At 41.7% G+C, this 18,290-nt stretch overlaps 1 protein-coding gene across 1 annotated transcript in view; it reads right to left on the reverse strand.

The window, feature by feature from the left end:
- The window catches only part of RASEF (RAS and EF-hand domain containing), a 74,075-nt gene that overhangs the window by 18,341 nt on the left and 37,444 nt on the right, over positions 1 to 18,290 (reverse strand). Inside the window, exons 3-10 of the mRNA XM_039250399.1 lie at positions 18,092 to 18,182; positions 16,154 to 16,249; positions 12,593 to 12,670; positions 9,499 to 9,614; positions 7,297 to 7,365; positions 5,113 to 5,197; positions 3,638 to 3,726; positions 223 to 457 (exon numbers count right to left, since the gene is read on the reverse strand). Coding sequence (XP_039106330.1) covers positions 223 to 457; positions 3,638 to 3,726; positions 5,113 to 5,197; positions 7,297 to 7,365; positions 9,499 to 9,614; positions 12,593 to 12,670; positions 16,154 to 16,249; positions 18,092 to 18,182 — 859 coding nt within the window. The remainder of the gene's footprint in view (positions 1 to 222; positions 458 to 3,637; positions 3,727 to 5,112; positions 5,198 to 7,296; positions 7,366 to 9,498; positions 9,615 to 12,592; positions 12,671 to 16,153; positions 16,250 to 18,091; positions 18,183 to 18,290) is intronic.

Genomic DNA, 18,290 nt, shown 5'->3' on the forward strand with positions numbered 1-18,290 from the left:
AATCAGCAACTGAATCTACAGTCAGTGCTTTAGGGACCAGAGTAGCCCCAAATGGCAATCTGTGAGAATCTCTCCCCAATTTGGTGGAGGGAAAAACTACTCTACTGACTATGTTTCATATTTATAACCATTAAGTTGTATTCCCAGGACAGATTAAGTCAAATGAGGTGACAGATTTCTATCGAAGGTAAGGCCCAGGAGACCGTGATTTTGGAGGCTTACGTCTGTGTCTGAAGCATCACCCGCAAAGCTCTCCTGTGTGCCGTGTGACCTCTGAAGGCCCCTCTGGTGCTTGTATTCTATCTCCGAGTCATACTCGTTGGAGTCTCTCAGGGTAGACAGGCCGCTGTCGAAGCAGCTCTCAGGCAGGCTGTCAACCTCACAATTAATTCTCTGCATTGGATCACAGAGGGCCAATGAGTCACAGTCCTCATCCACATAGGAAGAGCGGGATGACCTGGTGATACAGGAGAGGAGGGCTTTACCAGAGAGCTCAGGACCACACAGCAGTGGACTCCAGAAGACCAACACTCTCACTTTGGCCAAGAACCACAACACATCCCCATGATGATGCATCAAAGTAGTATCAGTTCATTCCATGCAACAATCAATTAAGATAAAGATACTCAAATCAAACATTTAATATAAAATCACTTTATTTCCTGATACAAAAGGAAGTACAGTGTCCAGGGCATAAATTCAATCTCAAGTTAAGAAAAATGTATGTAGAATATGTGAACCTTTTTACTCTGCTGTGTTCAGAAAATATTCCAAACAGCTTGTCCATTTCTGAATAACATCTCTACTTAAAAGGGATGCTGAGTACCTGGATGGGGAAGGAATCTATGGTGATGTGAGACTCAGATACAAGAAATGGTTCCGTAAACTCAGCTTAAGTCTTAATGGTTTGTCTCCTCAAATACTCAAAGAGCTGACCCATGATAAAGAAGAATACATTCTCTCAGGTGGCACAAGACAAAATAAGGGCCAACTGATAAAGTTTTCCAGGGGTCATACTTCTAATCAACATGGTGAAAAATGACAGGCAGTTAGAAAGGTATGGTACTGGAATACGACTTAGCAGTTTCTGCCAGTAGGTGTTGATGCATAGTCTAGAAAGATTTCTATAGAAGAGGTGCTTCGGATAAAGGCTAGAACCCCTGACTTCTATGGATGTTTCCATTCATGAAATTCTCAACATCTTATAAGTGAGGCAGAAATTAACATCAAACAGGAGAATCAAAGGAAACCACATTATTTCCCTATTACTTTTGCTTTTCCATTTGATTTTCACAAAAATCTAAGTTTATGTTGGAATAAAAGCAAGGGCTACAATGTATTTAGTCGCCACTACCCTCTGGGCACCATCCTAGCCACATGGCACACACCACCTCATCAGAATGGAGAAATGGGCAGGGTATATAGATGTATGGAGATAAAAACAGTAAGAGATGAATTTGCTTAGAAAACAGAAGGTGATCTCAAATATAAGCAAGTATAAGGCATATAAATCTGAGACTTCAAATATATTTTGGTGCCGCTAGCAAATGTGTAAAATTAATTTAATAGGTAATAACTTAAACCACCAAACTCTCCCTAAATATGTTGCTCATATCTTAGGACAAAGATTCACACCATATCTGTAGCTAACTAACTAGCTCAGTGTGTGTGAGTGAATGAGTGTGTGTGTGTGTGTGTGTGTGTGTGTGTGTGTGTGTGTGTGTGTGAGATTTTCTTGTTGTTTTATAATTTATGAAACTCTCCTTCTAAAACTGATTTAGGTCACACTATAAGGAATCTAAGAAAACCATTCTCATAATATAGTACAAACTACTTCAGCTCCATGTCATTATAGATCAGAACTTTTCTTTTAACTTTTTCAGATTTTTGATAAGGAATAAAGAAGTGAAATCCTGAATCAAGAAATCACTTCCATGAATATCTAGACTCCAAACCAAAATATAGGTACAGATCAGACTTTCTCAAGGTCAAGTTCTATACATACTCTTTTTAAACTCTTCCTACCTAGCCAAAGAATATTTTCACCATAATTAAGTACATACAAATATAGAACAAGTTATATTTTTGTTACAGATCTTAGAGAAAACACAAAACTAAAACAGACAAGTTAAAATCCAGTAAGGCCACAAAAGCAATAAAATTAAATTCACAATGTGCTTTTAAGTTTTTATCTTCACATCGGAAAGAAAATTAAAATGTTAACTTCTTACATCAAACTAATGACCCTCCAGAGGGGACATGAGTCCAGACCCCGCTGGTCCACTGGTTTCTATTCAGGCTGATGAGCACCCGAGCGCTATGCTCTTGTCTCTCTGAGCCACAGGGGTGTGAGGACTCTGTCCCTTAGAAGCTACTTTTGAGGAATTTTTAGCCCAGTACTGATGAGCCTTACCCATGGTGTGTGATCTTTCCCAAAATGAACCATGGCAAAATTTCTGAAACAATTTTCAGTTATGTATCTTTTCCCCGATGTGCTTAGAATTAATCTTAAATATCAGTCCAGAAAAAGCACATCGTACCCACATACTTTTAAAGTATGAGCCTGGGGCTCTGTCAGTTAAGCTGTGCTGACAGCTCAGAGCCTGGAACCTGCTTCAGATTCTCCCTCTCTCTGGCCCTCCCTTGCTCATTCTCTCTCTCTCTCTCAAAAAATGAAAAAACATTTAGTAAAGTTTAAAAAATAAAAATAAAAAAGTAATGTCTACTTCTTAGTAACAGAGCAACCAAGGTGCTCACAAGTCTATAAACCATCAACATTTAATATTTCACAAATCAGTGAGCAATAAAAATTTCTGATAGAATTTTCCTAAAAGTGACCACCGATAAGCCTTGGTAAGAGACCTTTCTGAAAGGGGACCTGACCATCTTGCTATCTCCAATACAGTAAGTACATTATTCTTGAGAACAAAAGTTCACAAAATGCAAAGGGAATGAACATGAATTGGAAAGCTGCACTGCAAATGGAGAGCTGGACACCTATAGTTTATGTGCTCACTTCTATTTACAAACTTTGATACACTCCAAAGTTAACTTTTTAAGTAGAACAATGGACAAATGTGTTTGTACATACATGTATACACACATATAACCTTTCAGTCCTTATCACTAGATCTAACTTCTCACTTCGGCAAGTCTCTCTGACTCCTTCAATACGATTAGCTCATCAACACCTACTAGTCATATTTCTATTTGTTTTGAAAGTTTCCCTGCCCTTGAACACAGCTCACATATTATGCTGAGCTATCAAATATGAAACACTTACAGATCACACCAAGAGTCTCACCCTCATATACCACAAGTACATCAACATCCTACACTCTAGTTCCAGTTGTTTCCCTGATGTTCTCGCTGAGTCCACTTCTAAGGAACACGGCATGATGAGATGAGGTAATGGGGAGCACATGTAAAATCAAGTCATGATAACATCTAAAGGAAATCACTTTGCCCTCTCTGGGACATTTTTACAGGTTTCAGAAATTTAAAATAACATAGCAGAAAACAGAAATTCGTGGCCAAAGTAGATTCTACTATTTTACTAATTCACTTTTAAGGAAATTTGCTTTCCTTTTAATTTTGATCCAGAATTCAAACAAAAAGTAAGTAGGTGTTAACATACCTGTCATAGCCCAGAGGTTGAGGGGAATGACCATTGAATTTGGGACTGCTTCTAGAAATTGTATTCCCTGGTGATATATTATTTATGCGCTGCAATTCATAAAATATATAAGCAATATTTTGTTATGCTAGGTACATACAGTACATACACATATACACATTTATAGAGCACACGAGTTAACTTCCACTGTAATTCAAAGCTCAGTATCCTACGTGAGCAAGTGCTGAGGACAGATGCTGAGGTAAAAACTTCAGCAAGGCACCTGCACATAGTACCCTCTCCTCACTGCGTCTTTAGTCCAAACCTTATTGTATAAGTGATAAAGGGGCATCCCAGTTCCCCACACATGCCAGGACCCTGTAATACTAACTTCTTTGGATTTCTCTCTTCTCAGATCGTAATCTGGCTGACTGACTGACCCGTCCATATTTAAAGCTACAACAAAGGAAACCCAAAACTGAAGCTGATCTCCCAAAGTGGGAGAAGAGGATTTCTGGCATGTGTCCTCTGGGGAAGTTCCTCCAATTTCCAAGAGGGGCTTAGCTTGTTTCCACAGTAGGGTTTTAAATCTCAGGCCTCCACTCTGATAACCTCAGCACCATGTGAAAATACTCAGTGTGCCTAAATCCATGCCTCAGTCAGAAGCATGTTCTCCCTCCTCTGAAGTGGGCAGTATTTTCTTTGTACTTCCGTAAGATTTCCCACTTTTTCTTGTATTATTGCTGTCCATGTACATCTTAACTCCCCACTACATGATAAACTCTTCCAGGACCCAGGTCACACCTTACACATCTTTCTCTGGCTTCCCCGAGCAGCTAACAGAGAGTCAGTTAACATCTAAGTATTTATGCCTGCAGAAGGGGTGGAGTATTTTTTAATTTTGGAAAATGCTGCTTCTCCTTACTAAATGGAATACTTTCTCATTACTATAAATTCCCCTTTAAGAAAATACATGACTTGCAGGGCACCTGGGCAGCTCAGTCAGTTAAGCAAGTCTGACTCTTGGTCTTGGCTCAGGTCAAGATCTCATGATTCATGAGTTCAAGCCCCACATCGGGCTCTGTGCTGCGGTGGCAGGCCTGATTAGGATTCTCTCTCTCCCTCTGTCTCTACCCCTCCCCTGCTCATGCTCTCTGTCTCAAAATGAGCAAACAAAAAGCTTTTAAAAAAATACATGATTTTCATAAAAATATCCTACTATTAGAAGGAACAAAATGTATTCTAAAATTCTACTTGCAGGACACCTGGGTGGCTCAGTGGGTTAAGCGTCTGACTTCAGCTCAGGCCATGATCTTAGGGTTTGTGAGTTTGAGCCCTGCATCAGGCTCTGTGCTGACAGCTCAGAGTCTGAAGCCTGCTTCAGATTCTGTGTCTCCCTCTCTCTCTGCTCCTCCCCTGCTCATTTTCTGTCTTTGTCTCTCAAAGATAAATAAACATTAAAAAATTTTTTAAAATAATAAAGTCTACGTGCATACCAAAGATCTGTTGAACTTGCTGTAACTGTTTTCAAGGGCACTCCTCAGGCCATCGTTACTGTCATGCAGCTTCCGGTTAGCTGTTCTACAGAGCAGAGAAATTAAACAGATACACAAATAAGGGAAGAGAGGGTGAACATCATTGCCTTTGCAGGCTCTCATGTTCAGACTGTGGAATTACTTACCACCTCTTGCAACTCTCTACCACTCCCCTTCAAACCTCATCAACCTAGATCATAATTCATTACTAGAACTACAATTTGGTGGATCACCTCTCTTTTAAAGGTCTCGGGGCATTTCAGGAAGGAATGAGCTATGCTGTGGAACCACCCCCCTCCCTTTCCCTCAGGTAGGTTCATGCCGTGAAGCGGTTTCCTGCTGCTCTCTGTTCTCTAAGTGCCAGGACCCAGCTGGCCCCACGTGCTGCTCACCTACCCTCTGCGCGTGTCCCAGCCAGGCATGGATGCGATGTGTCTTATCCCACTTCGCCTCCTGACTAATCCTGCATTCTACTCATGGCCTGGTGCTGCCTGGGTGCCCGTTAAAGGCTCCAATGTTGACTCTGGATTCAAATCCCAACACAGGTGTGTACTTTCCATATAATTTATGGGAGTCATTTAAACTGTCAGAGCCTTGGCAGCCTCCTCTAACAAATGAGGACAGCAACACAGCCCTCGCTTGAGAGCAGCCCATCTTTCCCTACTGAAGGCTTATCTATCCTTCAGATCTCAGCTCAGCTGCTGCACCCGCCAGAGCACTTCCTGGACCTTCCTGGTTAGCAGGAAGTTCTGTCCTATATGCTGCTAGGAGACACGTCACTTCCTGACCCTTCCTGGTTTACAAGGAAGTTCTGTCCTGCATGTCCCTAGGGACACATCCCCTCCCTCTGTCCCACCTCCCCTGCAGGATTTTATGTTTGTTTCTATAAGTATCGATCAGTTTCCATCCTCTTTCCCTAGATGAGCCCGTAACAAGAGACTTTTTTTCTTTTGTTTTCACTTGCTACTCCACCCTCAGCTCCTGGCACCCCTGACCCATAAAAGGTGCTGAATGAAAACCTGCTAAGTGAATGAACAGAGTTATTATAATATGTCAACTCTGTAAGTGCCACAGGGAAGAATTAGTCAGCATTCAAAATGGTAAAAACAAAAACAAAAACCACAGGGGTCCCTGGGGGGCTGAATCACTTAGGCATCCTATATCGGCTCAGGTCACCATCTCAATGTTCATGAGTTCAAGCCCCGCATCGGGCTCTGTGCTGACAGCTCAGAGCCTGGAGCCTCCTTCAGATTCTGTGTCTCCCCCTCTCTCTGCCTCTCCCCTGCTTGCACTCTGTCTCTGTCTCTCTCAAAAATAAATGAACATTTAAAAAAAAGAATTAAGGGGCATCTGGGTGGCTCAGCCACTCAGCATCGGACTTCAGCCTAGGTCATGATCTCGCCACTCACGCGTTCGAGCCTAGCAACGGGCTCTGAGCTGGAGCCTGCTTCGGATTCTGTGTCTCCCTCTCTCTCTGCCCCTTCCCACTCATGCTCTGTCTCTCTCTCTCTCAAAAATAAATAAAAACATTTTAAAAAATAAGTAAAAACAAACAAAAAACAACAAAACTTGCCAAGCCTGACCTTACTTCCTTTGGGGAGACAGCCAGAAGAAAATACCTGGGCAGAAAAGAGAGCAGAGTGGAGGAGGGGCAAGTTTTGTGGAGAAGGCCCACAGAGGCTAGAATTAGCTAAGCTGACAGGGCGGGTATAATATTTCCAGTAGGGTTTAGGAAAAAAAAAAAAACTAAGAAAACTAGCCATGTCACTGAGAATAACATACTGGGCAGGAATGACCGTGTGTCCCTGGTGCTGTGGCGTGAGCTAAGAGGCCACCCGCCAGCCTCGACGAGCTGGGCTGCGGGGGAAGCCTCTGAGGTCGCCGCCCTGGTCTTCACAGAGGCATCATTACGTACCACCTGACTTATAGAGAATTATACCCTTGCCCCTGGATTTGAATCACTTATTTAGGATTAAAATCATGAGAAAACCAAGTGGATGTGCTGGAGGCAACATGGCGAGAAGAGACGAGTATGTACCCGCAAACCCATATACGGCAAGTCATGTGAGATGTGGCGCGGCTCTCATTAACAGAACAGTAGGAAAATGTAGATGTAACTAACGAGCGTTTTATAGGAGAACTTACTGGAGTATTTCAATTTGCCTCTCAAGACTATTTCGATCTTCTGTGTACTCTTGGATTATTTGCAGATCCCTGTAAAATCATATTTTATGTTTGAACAAGAATTAGGTATTGAGTACTGCCTCACCTGCACCTACCTTCTCAGACTTCCTTTCTCAGAGACGTGTCCTTGGCCCTGGTTTTCTAGCTCCTTGCACTCCCTGCGGTCCCTCTGTGTCATCAGCACACTCCCTCTGCTTCCTGTGCAAGGTTCTGTTCTCCCCGCCAAAGCTGGCTGTGTTCCTCACAGGAAGTCATGACCCCTCACTTCTGCTAAGTCCGCTCTCCCCAGGAACTCATAACCAGTCCTTTCAATCCCGCCTGCTCTCTCACCTCTGACCCTTCCCTGCCTATTCCCCACCTTACACAATCCCAACCCAGCTACCTTCTCCTGCCTTGTGATTCCTTCTCCTCTCCCCGCCTGGCCCTCCCCTCTTCACACTGGACCACAGAGGAGTCCACAGGACCAGGCTTTCTCTGTCTGCTATAAACCCACACTTGGCGATTCCTGTTGCTTTATCACAAAGCCCTGGCCACCTCCCCGTAATGTCCACCGAAAGCAGCCACTCACCACAATCCCCTATTCTACCTCAGCCCCATTTCTAAATGGACAGACCCTATGCCTAAGTTTCCAAAGACTCTCAGGCTCTCAACTTTTGTTCACTATAACCCATCCACTCACTCTCCTGATGATAAAGCTACACATTTCCCAATGGATTATAGGAATTTAAGTTCCTCAGGCAACAATTCTGGGCCCTTACATTATAGCCTTAATTTAGCTTCTACAATTTTTAATTTTGTTTACCTTTTATCTTTCCATTCAAAATATCTTTTTCTGTACAAAGGTCTGAGCATTGTTCCCAAACCAGTCTTACCTGTCCCTATGTTCTTGCCTCTGCCTTGGTTACTGCCTCTCTTAGAACATCTCTGAGACTCTCTTTTCCCATCTGTTAAATGGGAATACTAAAAGCCCCTATTTCATAGGATATTCTATGGGTTGAAAGAGTTAATACTAAGAAAGTACTAAGCACAGTACCTGGCAGCCAGTAGCGCAATGTGTGTTATTGCCAATGTTGTCCCTTCGACCAACACAACCAATTCCTCCCAAGCTCACCTCAATGTCTCCTCTTTAATAAAGTTTTCACCTCTTCCTAATAAAAAGTACATTTCATCCACCACCACATGGCAATGAACCCCACCTGTAACACTGTAGCTGGTACCGTTTCTGACATTGCTTAGCTCTCATGTTAACTCTGTAATCTTTTGGCTTTGAATCTTTCTCAATAACATTTGATGTTCTCACAAAGCAGAGACCTCATCTTTGCTTTTTCATGAATTGCACACTCATAATTCCTTATTTAGCTCAGGAACCTGTATACAGAGAGAACTTAAATGTTCACTACTTTCCATTATAAGACCTTAATTCTGATTAAAGTTTGCAAGCAAACAAAACAAGAAGCAAGATAGTTTTCCAAGTAAAACAAGAAGCAAGATAGTTTTCCAAGTGTACGTGTTTTATATATACGAGTGTGCATATGAATGTATGTATATGTGTGTACACATACATACATGTATGTATTCTGGGTGCATATGTATCCATATATGCATTCACATGCAAGTATGTGTATGAAAATATGTACATTTTACATTTACATACCTTTACCTATATAAATATCCAAATATCTATATATGCATGCCTGTGCATGTGTGTGTGTGTGTGTGTGTGTGTGTGAGTTAGGTCTTATGTTATTAACACCACACTATAAAACTAAAGCATATCAAAAGGAAATACGTTCTATAAGATGCCTACTTTTCCCTTTTCATATGTTGAAGGGCCAGGCTTCCCACCTTCAAAGCACTTTAAATACCACTGACTCCTGACACTTTAGATATACTCTTCTGTTCCCAATAACTCAAACATTTATTGAGCCCTGCACTGTCCTAAGCAGTCAGTAATTAAACTAATCTGTTTGTTAAAAAAAAAATTAAAACAGAAAAATCACCAGGAAACATGACACTGAAAGTGAAATCTTTAGAAAAAACATATCAGCAAAAGTTAATAAATAACTCTGTTTCAGTTATTACACAGGTAAGCTCCACTCACGTCAATGGTCATCAAAACAAACATTCCACTCAAACTAAAGAATAAAACGGAGAGTTTCATACCTTTCTGAATTCAGACTCTGATCGGCATAATCACTTTTCAACGTATCTAATTCACTCTGAAGAAAGGCTATGTTTGTCTGGGCTTCTAAAAGATCTTTCTTAACTTTCTGATTTTCCTGGAGAAGACGAACAGCGTGGGCAGTTAGATTCAGGAGTGTCTTCACCTCAGAGAGTCAAAGTGCAGGCTGGTACCTTATTCTTCCAATCTTCCAAAAGCCAAATCCTTGAAGTTTTTTTTTTTATGTTTGACATTTGGTGCCAACCATTAGTCAAGACCTGATCATAATGTCTTTTAGCATGTAATTGGCAAATTAACCAAACACATAAGCATCTATTTTAGTCAATGAGAGCTACGAAAATGCTGATAAATATTCTGTGGAATTAACAGTATCTGTTAGCAGGTAGGCCGCTTAGTTTTTACAATAAATCCTATCACTTAATGTTTATAAGTTTTGCACTTAAAAATACACTAGTGTGGTTTAAAAAATGTCCATGTTTAAAACAACAACAACAACAACCATTGGAGCCTTCTGGGTCAAAATGATGGACTGATTAAAAAAAACAATCAAACATTGGGACCTTCTGGTTCAAAATGATGGACTGAGCACTCTTCCTTCCCTTTTGAGACCCCATTAACATGAAATACCAAATAACATGAAATAAACCCAATACAAGTTAAAAGAATGGAGGAGAGACCCCTCTACCGTTAAGTGAATTAAATACATTTTTGGAAAATGGAAACTGGATGGAAATATGCTAAAGGGAAGAGAACAGGAGCAAAGGAGGTCCAGAAAAGGCCAGGTTGAAGGTTCTGCTATAGAAAAAAGGAGGAGAAAGGAGAAGGCAGATGGAAATGGGGCAAAAACAGAGATTAAATTTGTATATTAATGCATGCCCCCCCCCAAGGCCATCCCCTTTATACTAGCAAATAATAGCAGATAGTCAAAGTTGATTACCAAGGCAGTAATATAGGGCATGTCTTTTTTTAAATCACTGAAAGACCCTGATACGGTGGAGCTACAGCTTCTTGAATATCCATACCCCACTCATTCTAGTAATTGGGGGTCCCACAGTCTGACAGCCAGCTTCACACACAGAGCTCCTAGGAAGACACTCTCTTAGGGAAAAGGCCTTGAGGAAAACAGATCTATTTACCTAGCTGCACAGGAATCCTACACTAGCTACCTTTAAAGTGCTCAGAAATCACAGGATGGCATGGAACAAGTGTGAAAAATAATCAGCACAATAAGAATTAAAACTTCTGGGGCGCCTGGGTGGCTTAGTCGGTTAAGCGTCCGACTTTTGCTTAGGTCATGATCTCGCGGTTCGTGGGTTCGAGCCCCGCGTTGGGCTCTGTGCTGACTGCCAGCTCAGAGCTTGGAGCCTGTTTCAGTCTGTGACTCCCTCTCTCTCTGACCCTCCCCTGCTCACGCTGTCTCTCTCTCTCTCTCTCTCTCCTAGAAATAAATAAAAATATTAAAAAAAAAAAAAGAATTAAAACTTCTGGGGCGCCTGGGTGGCTCAGTCAGTTAAATGTCCAACTTTGGCTCAGGTCATGATCTCGTGGTCCATGAGTTTGAGCCCTACATCGGGCTCTGTGCTGACAGCTCAGAGCCTGGAGCCTGCTTCAGATTCTGTGTCTCCCTCTCTCTCTGCCCCTCCTTGCTCATACTCTGTCTCTCTCTTTCAAAAATAAACATTAAAAAAAATTTTAAAAAGAAAACTTTGTGGACTCCAAAACTAATACTTTCAAGAAGAAAAAACAAACTTCATGCAGTGGGAAGAATAAATAAGTTGTAAGGCATCAGTGAATGATGATACCATCAAGATGTCAGAATTGTGTTGTTGTTTTTTTTTTTTTTTACAAGAAGCCAAAACCTCAACGAGAAAACCCAAGAAAAACAAGCAATTCCACAAGAAAGTCATAATCCACATACAAAGCCAACTAAGACGTGGCAAAACTTGGAACTGACAGTGCATTCCAATTTGACCATAAAGTCGGGAGCCTTCTCTTCTGAACCGTACGGGGTAAAGAAGGGAATTACGGAGAAAGAAGGGCACTTCTAGTACAGCCAGCTCACTTCTGGCTCTGCAATGAGAATATTTAGACTCATAATAAAGGAAATGCTCACTATTGGCTTTCAGTTTCAGAGTCCACCTAAAGACAAAATAAAGACAATTTAAAGATGATAACAAAACAGATGCAAATGTAGAAAGAGCAAAAGTATGGTCAGCAAAAGATGGGAAAGGGACAAAAAGAGGAATGCTGGAGGAAGAGAAGGGCAATAATAGTCTCATCCTTCAAAGCCAGGGACATAGAGCTGAAGTTGTAAGAATGCAGGGTCAACAATTTCAAGTTCAAGGGCCAGGCCACTGGCTGCTTTGAATAAAAAATAAGTAAAAGCATTCACAACAGGGGGCGCCTGGGTAGCTCAGTCAGTTAAGCGGCTGACTTCCACTCAGGTCTTGACCTCACAGGTTCAATTTGCGATTTCCAGTTCAAGCCTGGGGCCATGTGGGGCTCTGCAGTGACAAGGCAGAGCCTGCTGCCCCTCCCCCGCTCTGGTGTGCACTTGTGCACATATTCTCTTTCTCTCTCAAAAATAAATAAAAAACATTTTTTAAAAATCCAGGGCAATGGGGGCCCCTGGGTGGCTCAGTCAGTTAAGGATCTGACTTTGGCTCAGGTCATGATCTCATGGTTCATGGGATGAGCCCCACATCGGGCTCTCTGCTGACAGCTCAAAGCCTGGACCCTGCTTCAGATTCTGTGTCTTCCTCTCTCTGCCCCTCCCCTGCTCATTCTCTTTCTCTCAAAAATTTTAAGTAAACATTAAAAAAAAATGTTTTTTTAAAATCCAGGGCAATGTCCTACCCCAAAAAAAAAAAAGCATTCACAATAGTTGGGGTATGATTGAGGGTAAAAGCTTGAATAACACCTTTGATCAAAGGTATGTCAAAGACTTTCTCTAACTGTAGTACTAATTTCTCCCTATGCTTCCATCCCTGGAACACTGAAACAACAGCATGGTTATGTCTATGAAACAGTCATCTAAAAGAAAATATATTTCTGTAAGTGAAAGGGGATTCTTACCATTGATAAATCATAAATTTGCCTTTTTAATGCAGCCACATCTTCTTTTTGACTTATGTGTTTTGACTGTTCTTCTAGCTGAAAGAGCAAATAAAAGTTGTGCATTTTTCAAACTCACTTTGGATTGCTTCAGTTAAGTTTCTGAACATCCTTAAATGTAGATATGGGAATTCCAGAAGTCTTCAATTTTCAACATTATGCAACTTTATCAGTCATTAAACTACATATAATCCATGAGGATCTGAAAATTTGCTTTAAATAATTTACACATTTGAAAAAGGGGTTTTATCATTTAATGAACTTCTTTGGAACAACTGAAAAGTCCTTTTGGGAAACCATTCAAATATTAAGCAATCTACCTTCGCTTTTTCAGTTATGTTACATAGGAGTCTGGACCTTTATATTCCCCTAGAACTTTTATCTGCCCTCAACACTTTCTATCCTGTATTATAATCATTTGAGAAGGCCTTACTTCTACCAGAGTCTAAGATTTTTAAAAAAGGGTGTCAGATTCAACTGTTTTCTTCACAGCGATTTCAGTAAGTGTTACTAAATCTAAATTTTTGCTAAATCTTACTAAAATCTTACTAAATCTTTACTTATTTTAGCTTACTAAAATAATTAAATCAATAAAACTTAAGTATGATATGAAGCTAATGAATACATACTTAAGGTTTGCTCTCTGGCTGACTTACTAGTATATGAATATATACACAAACTATAGGAACACATACATGAACTTTGCGTTCTGGTTGACTCGTTAGTATTACGAGACTAAGTTGGCTCAGAAGCATCTTTAACATAGACAACAAAAATATCTTCCCTACAAATAGCTTACTTTTCCCTGGGAAGCATGGGGATTTGTGGGTATCCAATAATTGAGTAGTTAGGTACTGATCAAAATGAATGCTGTATTTCATCAAGTCTAAGTCAAAGGCTAAGTAATCTGATGCTGGACTTTCATCATCTTGCCAGACGGCATCAACTAAAGATTTTCAGACAAATATGCCATGACTGTCACATGGCTGACTGTAAGACTGTAACTAAGAAGAGCGCTTGGTATTATAAGAGGCATGTCAACTTCAGAGACAAAAAACTGGGGGGAGGGTAACTAGTTCCTCAGAACCAATGAAATCAGGTTTTGGCAATTGTAACCAATTTGCAAACTTTTCCATAGTTCTTTAAGTCCTTTAATATTCTTACCCTACGACCCAGCAATTGTACTAGGTATTTATCCAGGGAATATAGGTGTGCTGTTTCAGAGGGGCACATGCACCCCAATGTTTATAGTAGCACTATACAGACAAAGTATGGAAAGAGCCCAAATGTCCATCAACAGATGAATGGATAAAGAAGATGTGGTATGTATATTTATGTGTGTGTGTGTGTGTGTGTGTGTGTGTGTGTGTGTGGAGTATTATTCAGCAATCAAAAAGAATGAAATCTTCCCATTTGCAACTATGTGGATGGAACTAGAGAGTATTATGCTACGTGAAATTAGCCAATCAGAGAAAGACAAATATCATATGACTTCACTCATAAGAGGAACTTAAGATACAAAACAGATGAACATAAGGGAAGAGAAGCAAAAATAATATAAATAAGGAGGGGGACAAAACATAAGAGACTCTTAAATACAGAGAACAAACTGAGGGTTGCTGGAGGGGTTGTGGGTGGGGGGATGGGCTAGAAGGGTAAGGACCATTAAGGAAGACATTTGTTGGGATGAGCACTGGGTTATACATAGGGGATGAATCACTGGAACCTACTCCTGAAATCATTAGAGCACTACATGCTAACTAACTTGAATGTAAATCTAAAAATAAAAAATAAAAGTAAATCCTTTAATGCTCCATTACGTAAATGATTGCTTGCTCTCTTGCAGAACAACCCTAGAGCAGGCAAGAAGTCTGGTGTCAGTGAGAAAGCACAAACTGTGTAGCGAGAGCACTCCCTTGCTTATTGGCTCTGTGACTCTGAGCAAGTTACTTCACGTCTCTGGAACTCCGTGTCCTCATCTGTGAAAGTGGGATATTTACCCATTCTCAGAGAAAGTTGGAAAATTCTATTTAAAAATTATGAAAAGGAGTTTAGTAAATTATGAAGTCAAAAAAGTATCAGTTATTACAGTTAGGCAGGACAGCCAATTATTAACTCCATTTTATGGACGAGAAACTAAAGATAAGATAAAGAAGCTGATTGTCCCAGGTGTTACAGGCAGAAAGTGGTATAGCCTCGATAAGGACTCAGGTCCCAGCCCTTCTGACTCTTGCTGTTCACTGCCTATTTAGTCCCTATCATATGCCTTATCATGGCAGGAAATTTTGTGTCTTTCTTGTGTAACTTTCTCCTAGCCTGAAGATTTGGGAAGGCATGAGAATGACTGAGGACAGGGGTTAGAAGAATCTGTGACTCTGGCATAAACAAAGGATTGGTCCATTCAAATTCTGTAAAACAAGCATTAGGTATGGTCTAGTGGCCTTTGGAAATCAGGGGAAAAGGCTGACATCAATAATAATTTCCCAAGAAGGCTACTGGGGAGAAGTCTTTTAATAATTCCAGAGTTTGAACTGCAATAGCCTACACAATACAGTTAATTGTCACTTAACCTCACTGAATATAAGCATTGCAAAGAGCATTAAAGGTCATCGTATGAACAACCAGAGAAGCAAAGTGATGTGGCAGAATCCACGATGCCACTTTCAGGGATGATTATTTTTTAAGTATCCGTTTGCCTTTTAGCCAAGATATTTCCTCTAGTCATGGAGACAATCCACATGCAAGAGGCGGGCCCCGTACCATGCTGCAGACAGCCTGCACCGGCAGATGAGAGCCTGCTTTGAGCATCTCTCCCAAACTCTGCACTCAGTGACTTGAAATCGTTAGTGGTGGGAGTATTCACAACATAGAAATCAGCAAATATTACAGACTTCTCCCTTTCCCCTTCCACCCCTGGAACCAGTTGTTAAGGATATACCAGCACACCACTTGGTGACACGTATCCTACTCATTAGAAACCAAACACAGCAACAGCCAAAACCAATCACACCTTTGCTCATAGTTCAACAAGTTCTCTCCTACCTCCTACTGCTCTGGGGTCCCCTAGATCTGGAACTTTCTATATAGAAGAAAAATATTTACTTCGTTTAATAAATATTCACTGAATACTGGCCATATACCTTGCAGTGAGCTAGGGGTGGGGATGCAGGAATACATGACCAGTAAAGACAGTACCCCTTCTGTCATGAGCTGAGTCCACTGAATGTGTGGGAATTCAGGGCACCTGAGGAAGGAAAACTGAGGTTTGATGGGCAACCGTTCAAGGGATCAGAAATATTTATTAGATCTGTGTGTGGAAGATAGGTTGCCCTTGGAAACAGAAGAGGAAATCAAGGATCTTTAAAAACAATCTTTCCAGGGAGCCCAGTTTGACTCTGAAATCTGACTCCAACTAGTGCTTTAATAGGATTCCAAATGCTTTTAGTTGGATTTTAATTTAGTGCTAATAATTAAACACCCCAATACCGTGAGACTATTCCTAGAAGCCTTACTGCCACAAACCTTTCTGAGTTTCTTTATTGTCACCTGTAGATCCCCTACTTCTGTTTCATACTGACGTCTGAGGTCACTGAGGGCTTCCTCAGCTTTACGTTTTTCCTAAAAAAAAAAAAAATACATATTGATTAAAAAGATTTTTTAACATTTATTCATTTGTGAGAGACAAACAAAGCATGAGCAGGGGAGGGGCAGAGAGAGAGGGAGACACTGAATCCGAAGCAGGCTCCAGGCTCCGAGCTGTCAGCGCAGAGCCCAACGCAGGGCTTGAACTCACAAAGGGCGAGATCACGGCCTGAGCCAAAGTCAGATGCTTAACCGACTGAACCACCCAGGTGCCCCCAAATTATTGATTTAAATAGGTTCTTCAAAACCCCATAAAGTGAGAAATGTTCTGTGTCAAACTAAGGCTGACCCCAAGTCTTCCACACAGGGAGTGCGAGAAGGGATGGGAGAAATAAGCCAAATGACTCTGGAGGCGCAGCCCTTCTGGAACTAGGACCTGCCGGAGTGGGAGGAGAGTGGGACCCTGGAGCCTACATGCACGCACCAGCTGGAGAGACACCTCTAGACTATGACATTGTGATGGAAGGCCATAGCACATCAGTTAACCAGTTTAGTTCATTGTTGCTGTTACTAATTAAAAGATATGGCAACGGCCAAGGGCCCAAGTGCTTGCCTGAACCGTATCATGTCATCAGGGCCTAGGAAGGTTTGGTGGGTTTGTCCTCTTTCCAAGAGCTTACACATTACCTGAATTCAAATCCCATCGCCTGCAAATTTCTACGCTACGTGCTTCCAAATGAGCTCGTACTTCTCAAATGTGTCCTGTCTGGATCAGAGAGTGGCCAGGGGGCACCCCAGGAGGTCAGCTCCTCCCAAGAGCCCAGACAGCTTCAAATTTCCTTTTTTCTCTTAAAAAAGTATGTAACCTTATGTCCTATGTTTAGTATTCAAATCAAGTCTTATGTTAATAACCAGTGAAACTGAGTGTACACACACCCACTGATAGCCTACTATGCACCAACAGTCAGGGCACGGGGGAACAGAGCAGGAGCAGTGCAGACCAACATGCATCCTGGGGGAGGAGGGGAAGCCAGGAAACAAAGATGACCTGCGCAGGTACTAAGGAGAATCTAATGGTGAGATGTGACAGGAAGTGAGTTAGAAGGGGGTAAGGTAGGGCCCTCTCTGTACAGAAGACCTGACTTGATTCTAGGGGAAATCACTGAAGGTGTAGCAACTTTCAACCACAAGATTTCCTACAATGAATAAAAAGTACATCCCATTAGGGGTGCCTGGGTGGCCTAGTCAGTTGAATACCCAACTCCTGATTTTGGCTCAGGTTATGATCCCAGGATCGTGGGATCAAGCCCCATGTTGGGCTCCACGTTGAGCATGGAGTCTGCTTAAGATTCTCTCTCTTTCCCTCTGCCCTTCCCCTACTCGCACTCTCTAAATAAATCAATAGATACATAAATAAATAAATAAAATAAATAAATAAATAAATAAATAAATAATATTTTTAAAAAAGTATATTCCATTATAAAACACTGAAGTTGGCATAAAGAATTTTAATTTCCCCGCAACCTAGATTTAAAGTTGGCAGTGGACATGGGCAGTGAGGCAATGGTATAAAAGCTGAGCCAGACTCCTCTACCAAAGGGCGCTCTGCCTTCTTCCTCAGGCCTCAGCTCTCACGTCACCTCTACAAAGACGTGCTGACCTCCCCGCCTCCTCTCCCCGTTGCTGTGATTGAACTTACCTGCTCTATTGGATCTCACTGTCTCCTTACTCTCCCCACAAAACCACCGCCACCAAAACCTGCCCTCACTGAGAGCCCCGCGGAGCCTGGGCTTGCTGCACCCACAGGGTCTGGTGCCCAGTCTACAAGAGGTGCACGCTCAAGATTCGTGAAATGAATGGGCCATCCCACACACTCACGTCCTTCCGCGTCTTGTGTTCTGCAGCCTGAATCCTCTGGTCCATTTCCTCCTCCAGCTCACTCAACTGCATGGCTGCCTTGTCCTGGGCTCTGAAATTCAAGAGATGCACGCCTCGTCGGTGTGACATGCAGAGAAAACTTCAACCTCTGCTATTTCAACTCCTGTCTTACTCATGAGGAGAAACACACCATTTAAAA

Source organism: Hyaena hyaena, unplaced genomic scaffold (assembly GCF_003009895.1).
Source record: "Hyaena hyaena isolate Hyena2069 unplaced genomic scaffold, ASM300989v1 scaffold_369, whole genome shotgun sequence".
Classification (NCBI taxonomy): Eukaryota; Metazoa; Chordata; class Mammalia; order Carnivora; family Hyaenidae; genus Hyaena; species Hyaena hyaena.